Source organism: Heterodontus francisci, chromosome 5 (assembly GCF_036365525.1).
Source record: "Heterodontus francisci isolate sHetFra1 chromosome 5, sHetFra1.hap1, whole genome shotgun sequence".
Taxonomy (NCBI): Eukaryota; Metazoa; Chordata; class Chondrichthyes; order Heterodontiformes; family Heterodontidae; genus Heterodontus; species Heterodontus francisci.
In genome coordinates, this window is record NC_090375.1 from 163,171,859 (window position 1) to 163,190,138 (window position 18,280).

Below are 18,280 nucleotides of genomic sequence, written 5' to 3' on the forward strand. Positions count from 1 at the left end.
AGGCAGAGAGGTTTAGGGAGGGACTTCCAGTACTAGGAGTCTAGACAGCTGAAAACATGGCGCCACTGGTGGGGCAAAGGAAATTGGGGACACACAAGAGGCCAGAGTTGGAGGAATGTAGTGTTCTCGAGGGTTGTAGGATTGGAGAAGATTACAGAGATAGAAAGGGGCAAGGCCATGGAGTGTATTTTAGAACAAGGATGAGAATTTTAAATTTGAGGTGCTGCTGAACCAAGAGCCAAGGTAGTCCAGTAAGCACAGTGGTGGTGGGTGAATAAGGTTTAATGTAGTTTAGGGTACAGGCAGCACAGTCTTAGTTGAGCTCAAGTTTATGGAGGGTAGAAGGTGGGAGGCCAGCCTAGAGAGCATTGGAATAGTGTGTTGGAATCCATGGTTGCAGAGCTTGTTTTTCTTTAGACCTTAACTGAGAGGGAAACTTGAATGAAACAGAAACAGAAACCAAAACTAAAACAGAAGCTGGAAAAACAGCTTCAGGTTTCTGGGGTAACTGACACTGGTTAGAACCAGATAAAAAGAAACAGATCAGGCAGATCAAGCAGGCATACAGCACTGGCAAGCAGAAGAAAGTGGAGCTGTTTCTGTTACATAAAGTAGCCAACAAACCAGACCTGGCTATACTGCGCACAGGTTGTCACTGAATGACTCAGATAAAGGGAAGATGGGTAAATCCATGCTGACAAGACTGTTGTGAGCAAAGCTGAGGAGGTTCTGGAGAATTGCGCCCTGTGGAGTTTGGATTGAGAGGGAACTGCTGTTCGAAGAACTGTGGCTAAATCATTGAAGAAAGGAGCTGAAAATCAACCTGAGGAACTTCAGAGTTGTGAAGAACTGTGTGACTGTAATTGCCGCCATATATACTGGGTGGACTGCCCAGTGAAACTGAGAGACCCATCTCTGTTGTATCTGATAGTTATGGTGTAATTGTAATATTTATATTGACTGTGATCTGTCTGTTGCTTCATGTTTAATTTATGTTTGTTTTGGTTTGAGATTTAAAGTAAAATTTTAAACAGTGAAATCTTGTCTGTTTGATTTGGTTTCATAAATTGGGGTCAATCGATGGATTTGATGCTTTTCAGTTAGTTGGTGGTCTCCATGGGGATCATAACATTGGTCAAGTCTACAGGCAGCAAAGGTATGGATGAGAATTTCAGCAGCAGATGGGCTGAGGCAAGGACGGATTTTCTGTGTGATATTATGGAGGTGGAAGCAGGTGGTCTTGGTGATGGTAGGATATGGACTATTGTCCCTGCCGAGGTCAGTTGACACAGCATAAAGCTTCTTCATCTGTATTTCTCAGCAGCACCTTGGAGGAACCCTGATTCATAAATCTTTGTAATGATTTCAATTTTTAATTGCGCATGTGATAGTGAGGCTTCTTTAAGCATCTGGAAGCTGAATGCACGTATTTTGAACAAGTAGCAATTAAAAAGGAACATGTTAGGATTTAACATTTTCAGGCATCAAAATGGAATATCATACCTATTTTACTCATAATTACATAAAATAATTATACACATTTCTAGCACCATGAACTACTCAATGATTATCATACTGCCCTCATACTTTGGGACCCAAGTTTGAACTAGCCCTGATAGAGGTTTTAAGAACCTTTTTATATTGTTCCTTTTTTAACTCGGATCCTGGGAGTATGGCATCTGGGAGCTGGTTCTTGCAGCCTGGCAGCAGATTGATGCACGCCAGGCTACGGAAACAAATTAAACAAAGTAAACACTGGAAGCTGTCTGCTTAAATCTAAGTTAAAAGAACATAAAACGTCTCATAGCCAATGAGTTACCTTAGAAATATATTCACTGTTATATAAGAACTTGGCTTAATGGGCTGAATTTTCCTGGCCCTGGGTTGTGAGCTTGAAGGTGGAGGGAGGGGTGTGCTGTGAAAATAGAGTGGAGCTGCCTCAGGACAGCTTCCTGACACATTCCCGCTGCCGGGGAGGCTGCCTGGGATGGGAATCGGCTGCCTGCTGAATGGAAGTGGACAACAAATTTCAACAAGGCCCCAATTAGGGGCAATTTTTCAGGCTCACTGGCAATTTGCCAGTGGCAGAATGGCCCCCACTGTGTGCGAAGGCCGCCAGCTTAATGGAGGTGGCCTCTCTGCGACAGCCATTGGAGCCCTCACAGCCCCTATGATACATCTGGAGGGGTTTTCTCCCAGCTTGACCCCTCTGATTTATTAATTTAATTTTACCCTTCCAAGGGCAGCTCCATGTTGAGGTGCCCTTGAGGTTTCTTACCCGCTTCAGCAATACCCACCTCACCCGGTGGGGCTGCCGAGACTCTAGCACTGCCAGCCCTGTGATTGGGCCGGCCGTATCGAGAGCCCACCTGCCATCCTTAATCGGACGGTGAGTTTGGAGGTGGCCAGTTAGGAGACCACCTTTAGGAATATCGCTGAGCCAGCAAGTGCAAGCTCAGAACCCCATTTGGTCCTGAAGCCCACGGTAGAGTCCTACCAAATGTATCAATAGTGCAGCAGTCCCTCCATACTTGTGTCAGCCTAGATTATGTACTTAAATCTTGAAGTGGGCACAGAACCTTCTCATTGAAAGGTAAAAGTGCCTGCATGAAGCCAAGTGACACTTACCCAATAAAACAACAGCCATAAGAGTTTCTGGATTTCCTGCAAGTATATAGCATTTGTTACTGACCTATTTTTGGAGTACAATTATAATATCAATGTACCTTTCATTCTATCCAGTCTTCTTGCACAATTATTATTTACTAATGTAAAAATATTATCTTGTGCATAATTGATGGACTAATGAATGTCATCAGGTATTGTAAACTGCTCGAATCACCATTTATGTTCATTCTAATAATCATAAGTATGAGCCCCAGACAACTTTATAGATGCCTTCCAATATAAAAGCTCTTTAGTATCAGTAGGCCTTGGACCCTAGGGTTACCAGAGGGTCAGGGCCATGCAGGATGACCACAGATTATCTATATAAATGTAATAAGTGATTTGTGTAGAAAGGAATCGTATGAACATGATATCTACTCTACCATCAGTTTTGGTGTGAATAATAGGTTAATATGGCTCCCAGTACAGTTGACCACAACAACTCTTCCAACCCAATACTCTCCACTTGTCAGAAATATGATTTCTCTAATTACTGTAGTATATAAAACAAGATATTAGAATGCAAATGTCTATTATAATTTGTTGTAATAATTTCATTTTTTAAAGAGGGATGAAAAGTGTTGTACAGTATTATAGTGTCAGCCTGGACCCATCCCAAAAAAAACACATAAGCTACTGAGAAAGGGAAAACATTGACATTTTGCCCATTGGCAAATTTCCTTCGACAGCACCTTCCAAGCCCGCGACCTCTATCACCTAGGACAAGGTCAGCTCATACATGGGAACACCACCACCTGCAAGTTCCCCTCCAAGCCACACACCATCCTGACTTGGAACTATATCGCCGTTCCTTCACTGTTGCTGGGTCAAAATCCTGGAACTCCTTTCCTAACTGCACTATTGGTGTACCTACACCCCAAGGACTGCAGCAGTTCAAGAAGGCAGCTCACCACCACCTTCTCACGGGCAATGAGGGGTGGGCAGCAGATGCTGGCCTAGCCAGCGACTCCCACATCCCATGAACGAATAACACACCGTACGTAAAATACCAAAATGTTAAGATATTTAGAACAGGTGGAAAAAAGACACGACTTGCATCTCTGTAAAGAAAATGTTTTTATTAATAATGTAGCCATGTTAAATACCATCACCAGAAATGAGTTTGTTTTACATTAGTTGTTGTCACATACAGGCCAGTTGTCCAGTAACCTAACAGCAGTGTCCCCTTTACTTAAAATCTATGTACAAGACAGCTGTGAATTACTGGAATAGTGCCATTGACATGACTAAATCATAAACAGAGTTGCAGACATAATGTGAAAAATATTTTTTTTAAAAAATTATATTAAGTTTCAAATAAACGCTGCATAATGATAAGTATGTACAAATCTTTCATTAATATCCTTCTCGCTAAGATTTCTGAAAGATCATTTTAAACAGGAATAATATGCACAAAATAATCGGAGGCAGGTAAATTGAGCTGCTGTCACAGTAATGGGACAGCATGCAAGAAATAAAGTTTGTATTTTGGAACTTTATTTTTTATTTTTAAAAAAGGGGTAGATAAATCTTTGTTATAGTTGTTGTAGGTCCAGACTTTCAGTTGCTCACAGCAATATGGAAAACTAGTGTTAGTAGCCGCTGACCACTGCTAACTCTAATCCCAAGAGATTCGTGTCATTTTTGAGTCACTGTAGGAATCTCCTTTTTATTTGTTTGCTCAACATTCAAGCCCTCATCTACAATACTTTAGTCATCAGACAAAAGACCCAAGAATCACTCTTGGCTTAAACACAATTGCACCACAAATAAAAAATAAAAAAGGCATTTTTAGTTTTCCTTTTAAATGGTACTCAAGCATACTCGTTGACGATCCTTCATGTGCTCCATCAGCCTTCTTTGCATTAACAATAAAACTGCGGCAACTCTGTATCTTCGCCACCTCCATCCACATAAAACTCGTTCTACAGAGCACTTCCTTTTTAAAAAAAAACTAGCCTGTTTCAATTTGGGAGTGAAATAGGGGGAGGGTGTCACAGCATGGTGGTAAACTAATAGAGTGTAGAGTCCAATTTAGAATCCAAAACGACAAGTGCATAACAGGTGATTTCTGATGGCCAATTTTCAGCTTAATCTAGCAAGTGAACATCAGTCCATGGTAAAAGTCCTCATTAAACTGCACAAGTATATGTGTGAAAATTGAACTTTACAGCAAAACAGCTTGACTTTCAATAATCATCTATAGGACTCTGGGAATTTAGGCATGCAAAACTGATCATCTGACTGGATGATTTCTACACCTGTTGGACAAGAAGACTTATTTTACAGTTGTAAAATAATTCTCAAATAGAATACTGTATTACTTGATTTGTCCTCTGTCACTATCATTGCTATATATCAGAGAAAAAAAGTCTTATTCCTACTGTATGTACAAGTTGGATGCTGCTAGAAATTATTTTATTACTAAAGTTTTTTTTCTGAACAATGGCCACACAATTCCTTTATTTGCTGTAGAATTCAATTTAAGATGAGAAAATGTAAATAAGTTCTATGTCATCATGCACTGTACAATAAAAGGATGCTGCAAAAATTTCATTTTTTGTTAAATGCATGCTGAATTACTGCAGTGTGTGCCCAAGCCATGTTGCTAAATTCCTTTCAACATGCTTGCAAATCATATCATTTCTTTTTTTGTTGCTCGAATGGTATATTTTACCCAAAGAATCAAAATGCAGTAACGCTCTGCAACCTTTAACCCAGATGAGGGGCTTGAGTGGCTAGAGACACAGAGGTCGTACTCAGAGCATACAATAAACTACCCAGTAAAAGGGACAGAGCAGCATGTGTAATCTGTTTGTAATGTCGGACTTTTGAAGGTCTGTGTCATTAATTTAACCATGTTTTTGTCCACAAGACGACTTTTTTTCTTAACGTCACATTGAAATTACTTTTATTCAGACCAGCCCTTCCTTAATAATCTTTGTCCGCAAAAGACAGACTCATGAATGATTTACTCTAATATGGGAAACACGGTGTCATTGTATCACACTGTTGCATTCACTCCCCCATAAAACCATGCACTGGTGAAACATTTTTAAAAAATAATATAAATTGTTGAAAATGGCTGTTTTTTGCAAGTTTCAGCCTCAAGAAAATAATTTTAATTGTTTTTTTTCCATTTAGGTTCAGCTAAATTTGTGTCCATGCAAAATTTTTTTTAAATTTCATACAGTATATCAGCAGAGAAACAATGATATCAGATCACATAGCCCTCTCCCTTTGTGAATCACTGTGGTATCTTTCTGGAGCTTCCAAGTCAGTTTTCAATGTCAGTCCCACGTCTTTATGTTTTGCGTTTTAAAAAAAAATTAAATCTCTTGTTCTGTACAGTTTTGCTCAGCTGATTCCTTTTCGTTTTGCCCCGTCTGGTGATGTGTAGTCATTACTGGACACTATTTTCAACTGTCCTCACGATGAGACTCCTATGTTGGTAACAGAACTAACAACCAGCTGGCTTTCATGACATCAGTAGCTGTTGCTATAGGAACCAAGCTGGTGGGGTAGGAGTAGCAGGCGACTCAACAGGGATAAAGAACAACAAAAAAAAGGTTCATTGAAAATTAAGGGCTTCTGCTGTGTGAATTGATAGGTTCTTATTTATTTGTTTTTATATTCATGGCTTCTGATTGGACAAAAAAAAATTGTCATTTAATCCCAGCAACCATATAAGTTCTGCAAAACTGCACTCCTTCCCTAAGGACCTTCTCAGGGCACAATGTGTGCAATCTCCTCTGAGAACACAGGACCGCTTTTAATCCCTAGGAACAGGCTCAGAAGACACAACATCAAGCATGCAGTGTAACCAGGGCTTGCGATCTGCGAGCTGAATACTGGTTGCTATAGCAACACTTTCACAACTGCTATGAACGAGCATAAGAAGGTCCAGATGAACTCTCAAGTGATGATTGGGAAGCTCTTCTCGTCAGTGGGGCCAAGGTTGGATCCACCAGTGAGGAAGTGGGAAAGAGTTTGTACCAGCCAATCACCATGTTGGACAGGTCAAGCTCCTCTAATAGGATCTGTGCAACTCCCATGAAAGATTTGTGGTCCATTCGTCCATAATCGCCCCATACAATTATCTAATGGAGAAAAAATATTATCGTGTTACATATCTTTGTATTTTAACATGGCATTAGTGACTTTTGAAAGTTATTTATTTTTTGTCATTCTTCTTTCATTCCCCCCCCATTTCCAACCCACTAATTTTCTCCTTTCCTTGAAACCTGGTACCCCATCCATTGTTCATTGGCAAGCCACAACAGGGTGTATCAAATGGCTATTCATCCACAGCTTGGAGCACCACTGTTAAATCCAATGCTGCCTGCATCTGATGCCGATACATGTGCATTTTTCACTGTTGGCCATTGGATAACAATGAAGAATGGGAACCTCTTTTGGTTTAAAGCTGGGAGACTCCAGGCCCTTGATTTTAACCCCCCCCCCCCCGCAACCACCACACCCCTACCCACCCCCACCCCCCTAACAGGTGGAAGATATTTGGGGCGGGGGGAGGGCAGGTTTAAAATAGCAGGATTGAAAAACCCAAGCCCATTCCTGCCCCTTTAACTTTTAAGATGCAGAAGTCAGGTCATTGGTGAGGCTCCTACAAAAGGCAGGCAGGGGCCTAATTAACACAATCACTGTCTAATGACATTATCGGGACCATGGCTTAAAATTAACTGGAAGTGAGGTGGAAGCCAGACTGATCTGAGGCTGGAGCTGCTGACTCCCGAAGCTAAGTGCTAAAGATCGGGAGGATCTGTGGGAGTGTTCCTCCCATGCCTCACCAGGAAGCCTTTTAATGGCTTGATTATGGTATGGACTCCCAATAATGTGGTACAGGTTTTCATATATGGTCCAAATCTGCAGTATTTTGCTTTTATTTTCATATATGGTGTTTATTCAATGGAAGAACAGAATTTTGTTCTGAGCGATAGAAACATGGATTAGTTAAGTTAACTAAAGGAGAAATATGAATGACGTATTTAAATTAAGAAAGGGAATTGAAGTAGAGAACAGCCCCAAGGGAATCCATACCAAGTAGGCATAATCATAGAGTTCAAGCTAAGCCAGTTAAAAGCAAGTCCAGAAGAAAAAACAAAATGTCCTCAGGCAGATTTATAGGAATGTGGAACATACTGCCTCAGGAAGCCATAGATGAAGGATCAACTGAAGTGTTTAAAAGGGAATTAAATATCTACTAGGGAAGTGACAAAAAATAGAGAAAAGGCAGTGAACTGGGATTTAAAAGATAGCATCCCTATGACTAACTAAAATGGCTCCACAGGCCATTTCTTGTTCCAATTTCACCGTTTTATTTGGTCAAACAAGAGCATAAAGTATTTTTTTTAGCACAGCAGGCTGTATGCTGACGATTTTAAACATGCAGTCAAAAAACACAAGTTAAAATGTTCTTAATGAGTGGCAATTTGCTGGATCAGTACTTTGGGCAAGGTTCCATACTGTCATAAGGACAAGGGTTGCAAAGCTCACTCAGACCACTGTGAGTGATAGCAAATTAAAATAAGACTTTTACCCACAGAAAGAGTGGGAAGGAGAATGGCTAAGAACCAAAAAGGAACTTCTCTCCCATATAACCAAGCAAGGAGTTACAATCACATTGGCAGAGGGTTAGAGGCCAGTCACATACCCCTCTTTCTGTGCTGGGGAACAGTGCATCGTGTAATAGGGGGGAAAAAGAGTAGAATTCTAAATATTAAGAGGAACAAGCACCAAAAATAAGGGATCAAAATAAGTAATAACTGCTTTCTTTTTGCTTCTGGTTAGATTTAAGATACAAAGAACTGAAGCACAAATAATTTAACTAACGTGTATCCTGTGTTACCAGGACACCGAGCTGAAGGTTCTAAATTATGGCAGCTGTGCAATAAATTGCACCAAATGCAGCTTTTCTTTAATCAATAAACTGACTACTGATTATCGGGTCTGCCTATAATCACTGCATTGTTAATTGTATTGCCTTAGCTTTAGCCTAGCCTCCTTGTAGTCATCTGGACACAGTTCACTTTACATAATTGAATACAATGGAAAGTTATAACGGTCCCGGAAATCATTGGATCACGAACCTGGCAGCAACAGAGCTGACAGTGCTGATCTGGTTCTAGTTTAGAAGGTCAGCTGGAGAGCACCTCACTGACATAGCTCACGTGAGCACAAGTTGCACAGACACTGCGCCTCCTTCCCTCCCCAACCTACTCCTTTGAGTAAGGGAGCCAATTTGCAGAATTAAAACTCATTGGATGTCCAGGCTGCTTGCCAAACATGGAGCCCACTGGTGGAAGCCTCAGATACTCTTGATGGCAATGCATCCACTCATTTGGTGTATTGGTTGCCTGAACTATACCAAATTCCATTGGAGCCCAAATATTGGGAAATCAGGACAGAGGAGGTCTCTAATCCTGGCTCTGTACTTAGCTACAATTTATTCAGGAATGGAAATATTGGCCCTTACAAGGCCTCACAGAGATTATAGTAATTCCCAAAAACAGCAGAGACCCGGCTCAACAGGCTTTTTGTTGTGTTTCTAAGGGTTCTGCTGGCCTTGCATCTCACATCAGAGTTATAGCAGGAGACCATCAGAACTCCCTAAGGAATTTTGGGGCCTTGGTGTAATGACTGTGGACACAACAATAATGGGGCCTCAATACGTTGGTTGAAAGTTTAGTTTAACATATTTTAAACCAAAACAAAGCCAATTGGTTAAAAAGTGATTACCTGAAGAACCTTTCCCTGGGGGCTATCTTCAAATGGCAGCTGTTGCTGGTACAGAGGGTCCAGTGTTTTTCGTGCCACTTTTGTTTTCTTTTTGGCTATGCAGATGCCATTTTCCAATAGATAAACTTTAACGTAGGGAGCTAAGGAAGAAATAAGAGAATCGCAATCTTAATAAATGGTGATATATGAACAATGTGACACTGTGCTGAATACTTCGGATAGACAGTGTTCTTATAGGATAACAAATAGGCTACAGCATGTTACAACACAGCAGTACATGAGATAACTCAGACAATGAGAAAAACCAAAAGCTGGAGTGATTTATTAATATCATGTGCCTTCACACATTTTTTAGCCACAATATTCATTATAATATGATGCAAGTGTTATGCACTGCATACTATACACCTTCTAAGTATATCTGAAAAAAGTTAACTTTCCTATAATGTGCACTTGGATATTGGAACACCATTCCAGCATAGACTGATGACAACTCATTCACTTTGAACTCTGTTCTCATTAAACAAAATATAATATGCATCTATGTTTTGGTTTTGGATTTTTATTTGATGTAAAATGGTGTATAATGTATAGAAAACCTTATGTCGAGAAACTTTCCCTCCACACTGTAGATTCTGACTTATGTGGGGTAGTGTTCTGTTTGGCACCAGGCACCCTGCGTTCCTCCTTCGATAACCATTCTTTAGCCTAGACTGTGGGGTTTAACACTATTTGCTTGTCTAATCCTTTCCTCACCTGACAGAGACAGACACATTTTCCAGCAAAAGTCAGTGAATAGAGATTGGGGGCTGGGTGGGGGGGGGGGGGGGGGTGGAATTTCCATGGGGATATTCCCAATTGTTCCCAGGTTTTCTGTAGATTTTCTGCAGAGGTCATGGTCAACAAGCAGGAGATCCCCTGTAGAAATGTAACTCATAAGAGTGGAAACTCCAAGTCCTATGTATACTTCAGTAGAGATAAGCTAATTCTACAGAGATCAGATTTCCCAGTCCATTATGCATCAGTAGGGACTGAGTACTGGGGCAAGACTTTTGCTCTCCTAAAGATTTAGTGCTATGTGATTAAATGATGCACATTTCTCTGGCAGGCTTTCATTTCACAGCTTTCACAGCATTTGCTCCTTTAAAGTCCTCCCGCCCCTCCCCCCCCCACCGCCTTGAACTCACATGTTTCTCTAGTTTCTCTCCTGTCTCCCCTCATGCCCTCTCCAAGCTCATCTTGTCCATGAGATCCACCTCCTGCTCCCTTGACCATATTCCCACTAAACTGCTGACCACCGAACTTCCCCTCCTGGTCTCCAATGCGACCCAATATTTTTAATGGTGTTCTCTCTCTTCAGGGGTTGTCCCTCTTTCCTTTAAATCTATTTATTACGTTAAAGGTGCTACATAAATAAGTTGTTATTGTAAAGTCACTTGTTTAAAGATTTTTCTAAAATAAATAAATTGGCATAATTGTGCTAAGAAATGAAGACACAAACAAAATGACACTGCTGCAGTTTTCCTGAAAGAGATACAATTGTTTTTGACATATGAACATTGCTGTCAGAATGGCTTTGGACATTTGTGTCAGTTCGATGGGATCAGAATGTGAATGAATCACACATCATGTGCTGCTGTGGATGTGGCATCACAAGTACAGCCGTGTGCGAGTTCCAGCTTGAGTCTCCTGCTCAAAGTACCAGTGATGCTATTTCCTGGTAGGAGCATTACTGCTAACCCATGCTCCCAATAAGACAGGACTACTAACATTTAAATGAAGGACTTTTTTTTGTATTTTGGAGTATTGGGAAGAGGGAACTTTGGGGAATACTGCTGACCTGGGATCTGGATTTGAATTTTAACACTTCCAGACAGAAGCTGTCCCCGATTGACAGAAGCTCCCCAGCCGTGACTTAATTGGAGCCAGATCTGGATATTTAAAGAAGGATCCTGCCAGCTCTGGGCAGGTGTCCTGGCTGCTCGCAATTTAAAATTCTAGTCAGCCAGACTGGGGCAGTGACAATGGGTCCTCTTACTCTATTTTAACTGCCTTTGCCCAGTTTCCACTGCGTGGGGGTAAGTTCACAGAATAATACAGCGCAGAAGAGGCCCTTCAGCCCATCGAGTCTGCACCAATGCATTAAAGACACCTGATCCTAGACTACCTAATCCCATTTGCCAGCACTTGGCCCAAAGCCTTGAATGTTATGAAGTGCCAAGTGCTCATCCAGGTACTTTTTAAAGGATGTGAGGCAACCCGCCTCTACCACCCTCCCAGGCAGGGCATTCCAGACTGACACCACCCTCTGGGTAAAAAAGTTCTTCCTCAAATCCCCTTTAAACCTCCCGCCCCTCACCTTAAACTTGTGTCCCCTAGTAACTGACCCTTCCGGAGTTTGCAAGTTCTCCCTGTGACTACGTGGGTTTTCGCCGGGTGCTCCGGTTTCCTCCCACAGCCAAAGACTTGCAGGTAATAGGTAAATTGGCCGTTGTAAAATTGCCTCTAGTGTAGGTAGGTGGTAGGAAATATGGGATCACTGTATGGGTGGTTATTGGTCGGCACAGACTTGGTGGGCCGAAGGGCCTGTTTCAGTGCTGTATCTCTAAATAAATAAGGGGAACAGCTGCTCCCTATCCACCCTGTCCATGCCCCTCATAATCTTGTACACCTCGATCAGGTCACCCCTCAGTCTTCTCTGCTCCAGCGAAAACAACCCAAGCCTATCCAACCTCTCTTCATAGCTTAAATGTTCCATCCCAGGCACCATCCTGGTGAATCGCCTCTGCATCCCCTCCAGTGCAATCACATCCTTCCTATAATGTGGCGACCAGAATTGCACACAGTACTCCAGCTGTGGCCTTACCAAAGTTCTGCACAACTCCAACATGACCCCCCTGCTTTTGTAATCTATGCCTCGATTGATAAAGGCAAGTGTCCCATTGGCCTTTTTCACCACCCTATTAACCTGCTCTTCTGCCTTCAGGGATCCATGGACAAATACGCCAAGGTCCCTTTGTTCCTCGGAACTTCCCAGTGTCAGGCCATTCATTGAATACTTCCATGTCACATTACTCCTTCCAAAGTGTATCACCTCACAGTTTTCAGGGTTAAATTCCATCTGCCACTTTTCTGCCCATTTGACCATCCCGTCTATATATTCCTGTAACCCAAGACACTCAACCTCACTGTTAACCACTCGGTCAATCTTTATGTCATCCGCGAACTTACTGATCCTACCCCCCACATAGTCATCTATGTCGTTTATATAAATGACAAACAATAAGGGACCCAGCAGAGATCCCTGTGGTACGCCACTGGACACAGGCTTCCAGTCACTAAAACAGCTGTCTGTCATCACTCTCTGTCTCCTACAGCTAAGCTAATTTTGAATCCACCTTATCAAGTTACCCTATATTGCATGTGCTTTCTTGATAAGTCTCCCATGTGGGACCTTGTCAAAGGCTTTGCTGAAATCCATGTAAACTACATCAACTGCACTACCCTCATCTACACACCTGGTCACATGCTCAAAAAATTCAATCAAATTTGTTAGGCATGACCTCCCTCTGACAAAGCCATGCTTACTATTCCTAATCAAATTTTGCCTCTCGAAGTGGAGATAGATTCTCTCCTTCAGAATTTTCTCCAATAGTTTCCCTACCACTGACGTGAGACTGACTGGTCTACAGTTCCCTGGCTTATCTCTACAACTTTTCTTAAATAGTGGGACCACATTAGCTGTTCTCCAGTCCTCTGGCACCTCCCCGGTGGCCAGAGAGTAATTAAAAATTTGGGTCAGAGCCCCTGCAATCCCCACCCTCGCCTCCCACAGCATCCTGGGACACAAATCGTCCGGACCTGGAGATTCGTCCACTTTTAAGCCTGCCAAAACCTCCAATTACTTGTCACTCCCTATAACAATTTTCTCAAGAACCTCACAGTCTCTCTCTCTGAGTTCCATATCTACTTCCTCATTCTCTTGGGTGAAGCCAGATGTGAAGTATTCATTCAACACCCAACCAATGTCCTCTGGCTCCACGCACAGATTTCCCCTTGGTCCCTAATGGGTCCTACTCTTTCCCTGGTTATCCTCTTCCCATTGATATACTTATAGAATATCTTGGGATTTTCCCTACTTTTACCAGCCAGAGCTTTCTCATGTCCCCTCTTTGCTCTCCTAATTGCTTTCTTAAGCTCCATCCTACACTTTCTGTACTCCACTAATGCTTCCATTGATTTGCTCTCTTTGTATTTGCTAAAAGCCTCTCTTTTCCTACTCATCGTACCCTGAATGTTTCTGGTCATCCATGGTTCTCTGGGCTTGTTGCTCCTACCTATTACCCTAGAGGGAACATGTTGGGCCTGTACCCTCCCCATTTCCTTTTTGAATGCCCCCCACTGCTCTTTTGTAGATTTCCCGACAAGTAACTCTTTCCAGTCTACCTTGGCCAGATCCTGCCTTATTTTACTAAAATTCGCACTCCCCCAATCCAAAACCTTTTTTTGCAACTTGTCTATTTCTTTCTCCATAAGAAGCTTAAATTGTACCATGTTGTGGTCGCTATCACCAAAATGCTCCTCCACCAACACATCAACCACCTGTCCGGCTTCATTCCCCAGAATTAGGTCCAGCACTGCACCCTCCCTTGTTGGGTCCTCTATATATTGAGCTAAAAAGTTCTCCTGTATACATTTTAAGAACTCCACTCCATCTAAGCCCTTAACACGATGACTATCCCAATTAATGTTGGGAAAGTTGAAATCACCTAATATAATTACCCTATTATTATTTTTACACACATCTGCAAATTGCGCACATATTTGCTCCTCAATTTCCCGCTATCTGGGGGTCTATAATAAACACCTAGCAATGTGGCTGTCCCTTTTTTATTCCTAAACTCTACCCATAAAGCTTCTTTTGATGCCCCCTCCAAGATATAATCTCTCCTTACTGCAGTAACTGATTCCTTAATTAATTTTGCAATGCCCCCTCCTCTTTAACCCCTCCTCTGTCTCGCCTGAAGATTCTATATTCCGGGATATTGAACTGCCAATCCTGCCCCTCCCTCAACCATGTCTCCAAGTTGATAATTGATCGCATTGATTTTACTTTTAACTTTAAAAGTGGGAAAGACCAGAGAAACCCAAGAGACAGGAGGCACGACTGAACTATTATTGCCTGTTCTGAAAAGTGATTGAAAGCAATCTCTTCCTTATCTCGGTATGCAGAGGATTCAATGCTTTAAGGAGGTAAAGTTGTAAAGTTGCTGGAAATGTTGCTCTCTCCATTTAAAAACATGGGAGATGAGGGCAGATTCTCCTGTTTTCACACCTGGGATTATTACATTCCCGGGACAAATACAGGAAAATAATGCAGCCTGTCTGATTTTACAATATTAATTTATTAATTTATATGGATAGAAAATTGAATAGGTTTCCTTCTGGGTTTGTGATCCTTCCCATCCATAAGGGGGATTTTATGGAAGAGACAGGGTCTCGGCCAGGGGAGGCCCACCATATCAAGAGCCAATCAGGCACTTGAGAGGCCAGCAGCGGGCCTTTACCGGGATCTGGACCTGCCTGCCGAGAGCTGCCAATCAGAGGCTGGCAGCTCTTTTGCTTAGCAGTGCCATGGGGGAGATGGTGGCAGCTGCTGGAAGGACACCCACCAGAGGCCCTGGATCACAGAGCGACTCAGGTCAGAGGTAAGCGATGGCAGGAGAGGTTTCACAGGGTGGGGGTCGCAGGGCAGCAAGGTGTAGGGTGGTTGGCAGCAAGGGCAGGGATGTGACTCTCAGTGGGCCCCCCTTCCCGATGCCAGGTCCCTTGATGAGGCACTGTGTGCCTTTGAACAAGGGACTCCATCCCACCACCCCATCAACCTTCCCCCCCACCCCGCCCCAGGGAGTTGGCAAGCAACCCAGCATTAATTAATTGCCCCAATTGGTGGAAGGGCAGGAAGGCCATCCATGGGCCTTCCCGCCACAGACTTAATTGGGTTAGAGGTGGGAAGGTGGCAGGGTCCCCACCTGCCACCATCCTGCCCAATTAAATGCTGTCCCACTTCCAAACTCGCCATGGGGGAGAGCATAAAATACTGCCCAGTCTTTCTGTATTGACAGCACAAAACAATCTATTAGTCCAAAGGAAGGAATAGGAAAATTTGTCATGTAATCATTCCATTGTGAAAGCATGATAGTGTCACAAAAAAATGAGGCAAACATCTTTCAAGCTATTTTAAGAAAAATTCCTAGGGTGGTAAGCACCTTCCCCAGCTGAAGGAAGTTTACTCCTGGGTCTACACCCAAATCACTGGAAAGTGTGTGAAAACTGACCAGGTTCCTGATCATCTGGTTTTCACTCCCACTCCAGAAAACATCACAGAATCACAGAATAATACAGTGCAGAAGAGGCCCTTCAGCCCATCGAGTCTGCACCGATGCATTAAAAACACCTGACCTGTCGACCTAATCCCATTTGCCAGCACTTGGCCCATAGCCTTGAATGTTATGACGTGCCAAGTGCTCATCCAGGTACTTTTTAAAGGATGTGAGGCAACCTGCATCTACCACCCTCCCAGGCAGGGCATTCCAGACCGTCACCACCCTCTGGGTAAAAATGTTCTTCCTTAAATCCCCCTTAAACCTCCCACCCCTCAAATTAAACTTGTGACCCCTCGTAACTGACCCTTCAACTAAGGGGAACAGCTGCTCCCTATCCACCCTGTCCATGCCCCTCATAATCTTGTACACCTCGATCAGGTCACCCCTCAGTCTCCTCTGCTCCAGTGAAAACAACCCAAGCCTATCCAACCTCTCTTCATAGCTTAAATGTTCCATCCCAGACACCATCCTGGTGAATCGCCTCTGCAACCCCTCCAGTGCAATCACATCCTTCCTATAATGTGGCGACCAGAATTGCACACAGTACTCCAGCTGTGGCCTTACCAAAGGTCTGTACAACTCCAACATGACCTCCCTGCTTTTGTAATCTATGCCTCGATTGATAAAGGCAAGTGTCTCATATGCCTTTTTCACCACCCTATTAACCTGCCCTTCTGCCTTCAGAGATCTATGGACAAACACGCCAAGGTTCCTTTGTTCCTCAGAACTTCCCAGTGTCAGGCCATTCATTGAATACTTCCCAGTGTCAGGTCATTCATTGAATATAACATAATTGAGGAAGCATTTGTCCTTTTCTTGGCCTAGTTGAGAATGAAAAACTACCCATGTGGGAATTTGTGGGTGCAAGCCTGTGGTTTAGCATTCTGATCTACAATGCCACTGCTTTTGTTAACCCACTGTTTAAAATGTAAAACTAGTATGAAAGTTATTACTGTTATGCTATGACACAGTCCATCAGACAAGTAAAACTATAAATATTAAATTTGGGTAAAAATATTGATCACCTAGATATAGTATTCTTGCAACAATACACGATATTTCTTCACATTTAAGGAAAAACTATCTTTATGTGAAGGAATGAAAACACCATGGAACTACCATAAAGAAACTGGGCTGAATTTTATGGGCCCCCCGAGAGATAGGAATGGAGGTGGGGGGCCCATAAAATTGTGAGGGAAGGCAGGGGGGTGGAGTGCCCGTCGCCTTCCCGATGCCTTGGAATTTAGTCCAGGGCAGAGAAGGCTGAAGATGCCCAGAGGCCAATTTAGGCCCTTAATTAATGGCCACTTAAGGGCCTCTTCCCGCCGTCACTTGTATTTTACTGGCAGTAGGGCAGCAGGGTACCTCTGCCATATGCCCAGTGAAACAAGGCTGCCTCCCTGTGGGCAATTGTTCTCCCATGGCGGGCCCCTGGTAGCAAAGGCTGCCCCTCCACTAACAACCCCCAGCCCACAATGTCCAGTCCCCACCCCCACCAATGGACTCGCCCCGGCGAACCTGCTACACTTACCTGGCATCCGGGGCTTCATGGCTGGTCCTGTTCCCGCACCTCTTGTACTACAGGCAGTGGCCACTGCTCCCGGTGGCACTGCCAATACTACTGAGCAGGCCAGCCCTCTGATTGGCTGGGAGTTCTTGGAGGTGGGATCCCCATTCTTAAAGGGGCTGTTAATTGCCCAAGGCCAGGAGAAGCTAGCTTTACTCAACACCAAGCTAGCTGGTGGGGGGTGGGGGTGGTCTCCAAAGGGTCAGGGAGAGGCATTCCCCCACTGGCTCCATAAAATCCAGCACACTGTTTCCAACAGGTTGTGTTTGGAAGGAAGAAGTAAAGAAACTGCCTCTTGAAAAGTCCTGTCAAATTCTGACTTTATTCACGATTGCCTCATATCTTTACTTGTGCATAAAAGAATAAGAAATAGGTTTGGTTACCAGGTAAAGCTTTGGAGCCAGGTTTCCCTACCAGGCCTCGGGCTCGGATGACCTCTACTTCTAATTGTCCTTTCTTGTCCATCATGCCAATTTGGATGTCACCTAAAGGTAAAGAAGATTAAATACATTGCCTCAGTATAGGTTTTAATATTGTAAAAGGCAGTTCATATCTTAATCAGTCCTATTTTCAGTACTGACCCAAGCTTGCAAGACTCTGCTCCTAATGCGGAGTCTTGCTTAACAGAAGTGCCAATTCTAGAATTAGCCTGGAGGTCAATGTGCCCTATTTGGAGTGATCACCACTTTCAGCTCGATAATCGTAGAATAATACAGCACAGAACTGGGCCATTTGGCCCATCATGCACCTCTGGTCAACTAGTAGGATTAACAATTAACTTTGTAGAATACTAGAGCAAATGTAAAATCAGTCAGTGAAGCGTTAGCCCTTTGCTCTGTTCTCTTCTTGCTCACTCCTCTTCTGTGATCTCATTGTTTTTTCTCTTGCTGCACATTCAAAAACA

At 43.1% G+C, this 18,280-nt stretch overlaps 1 protein-coding gene across 4 annotated transcripts in view; it reads right to left on the reverse strand.

Moving 5' to 3' along the window:
• Positions 1-6,548: 6,548 nt before the first annotated feature.
• The window catches only part of rims2a (regulating synaptic membrane exocytosis 2a), a 749,410-nt gene continuing 737,678 nt past the window's right edge, over positions 6,549-18,280 (reverse strand). For all 4 annotated transcript variants that reach the window (XM_068032308.1, XM_068032312.1, XM_068032310.1 and 1 more), the window contains 3 exons: positions 17,760-17,861; positions 9,424-9,563; positions 6,549-6,767 (listed from right to left, as the gene is read on the reverse strand). In XM_068032308.1, coding sequence (XP_067888409.1) covers positions 6,549-6,767; positions 9,424-9,563; positions 17,760-17,861 — 461 coding nt within the window. The remainder of the gene's footprint in view (positions 6,768-9,423; positions 9,564-17,759; positions 17,862-18,280) is intronic.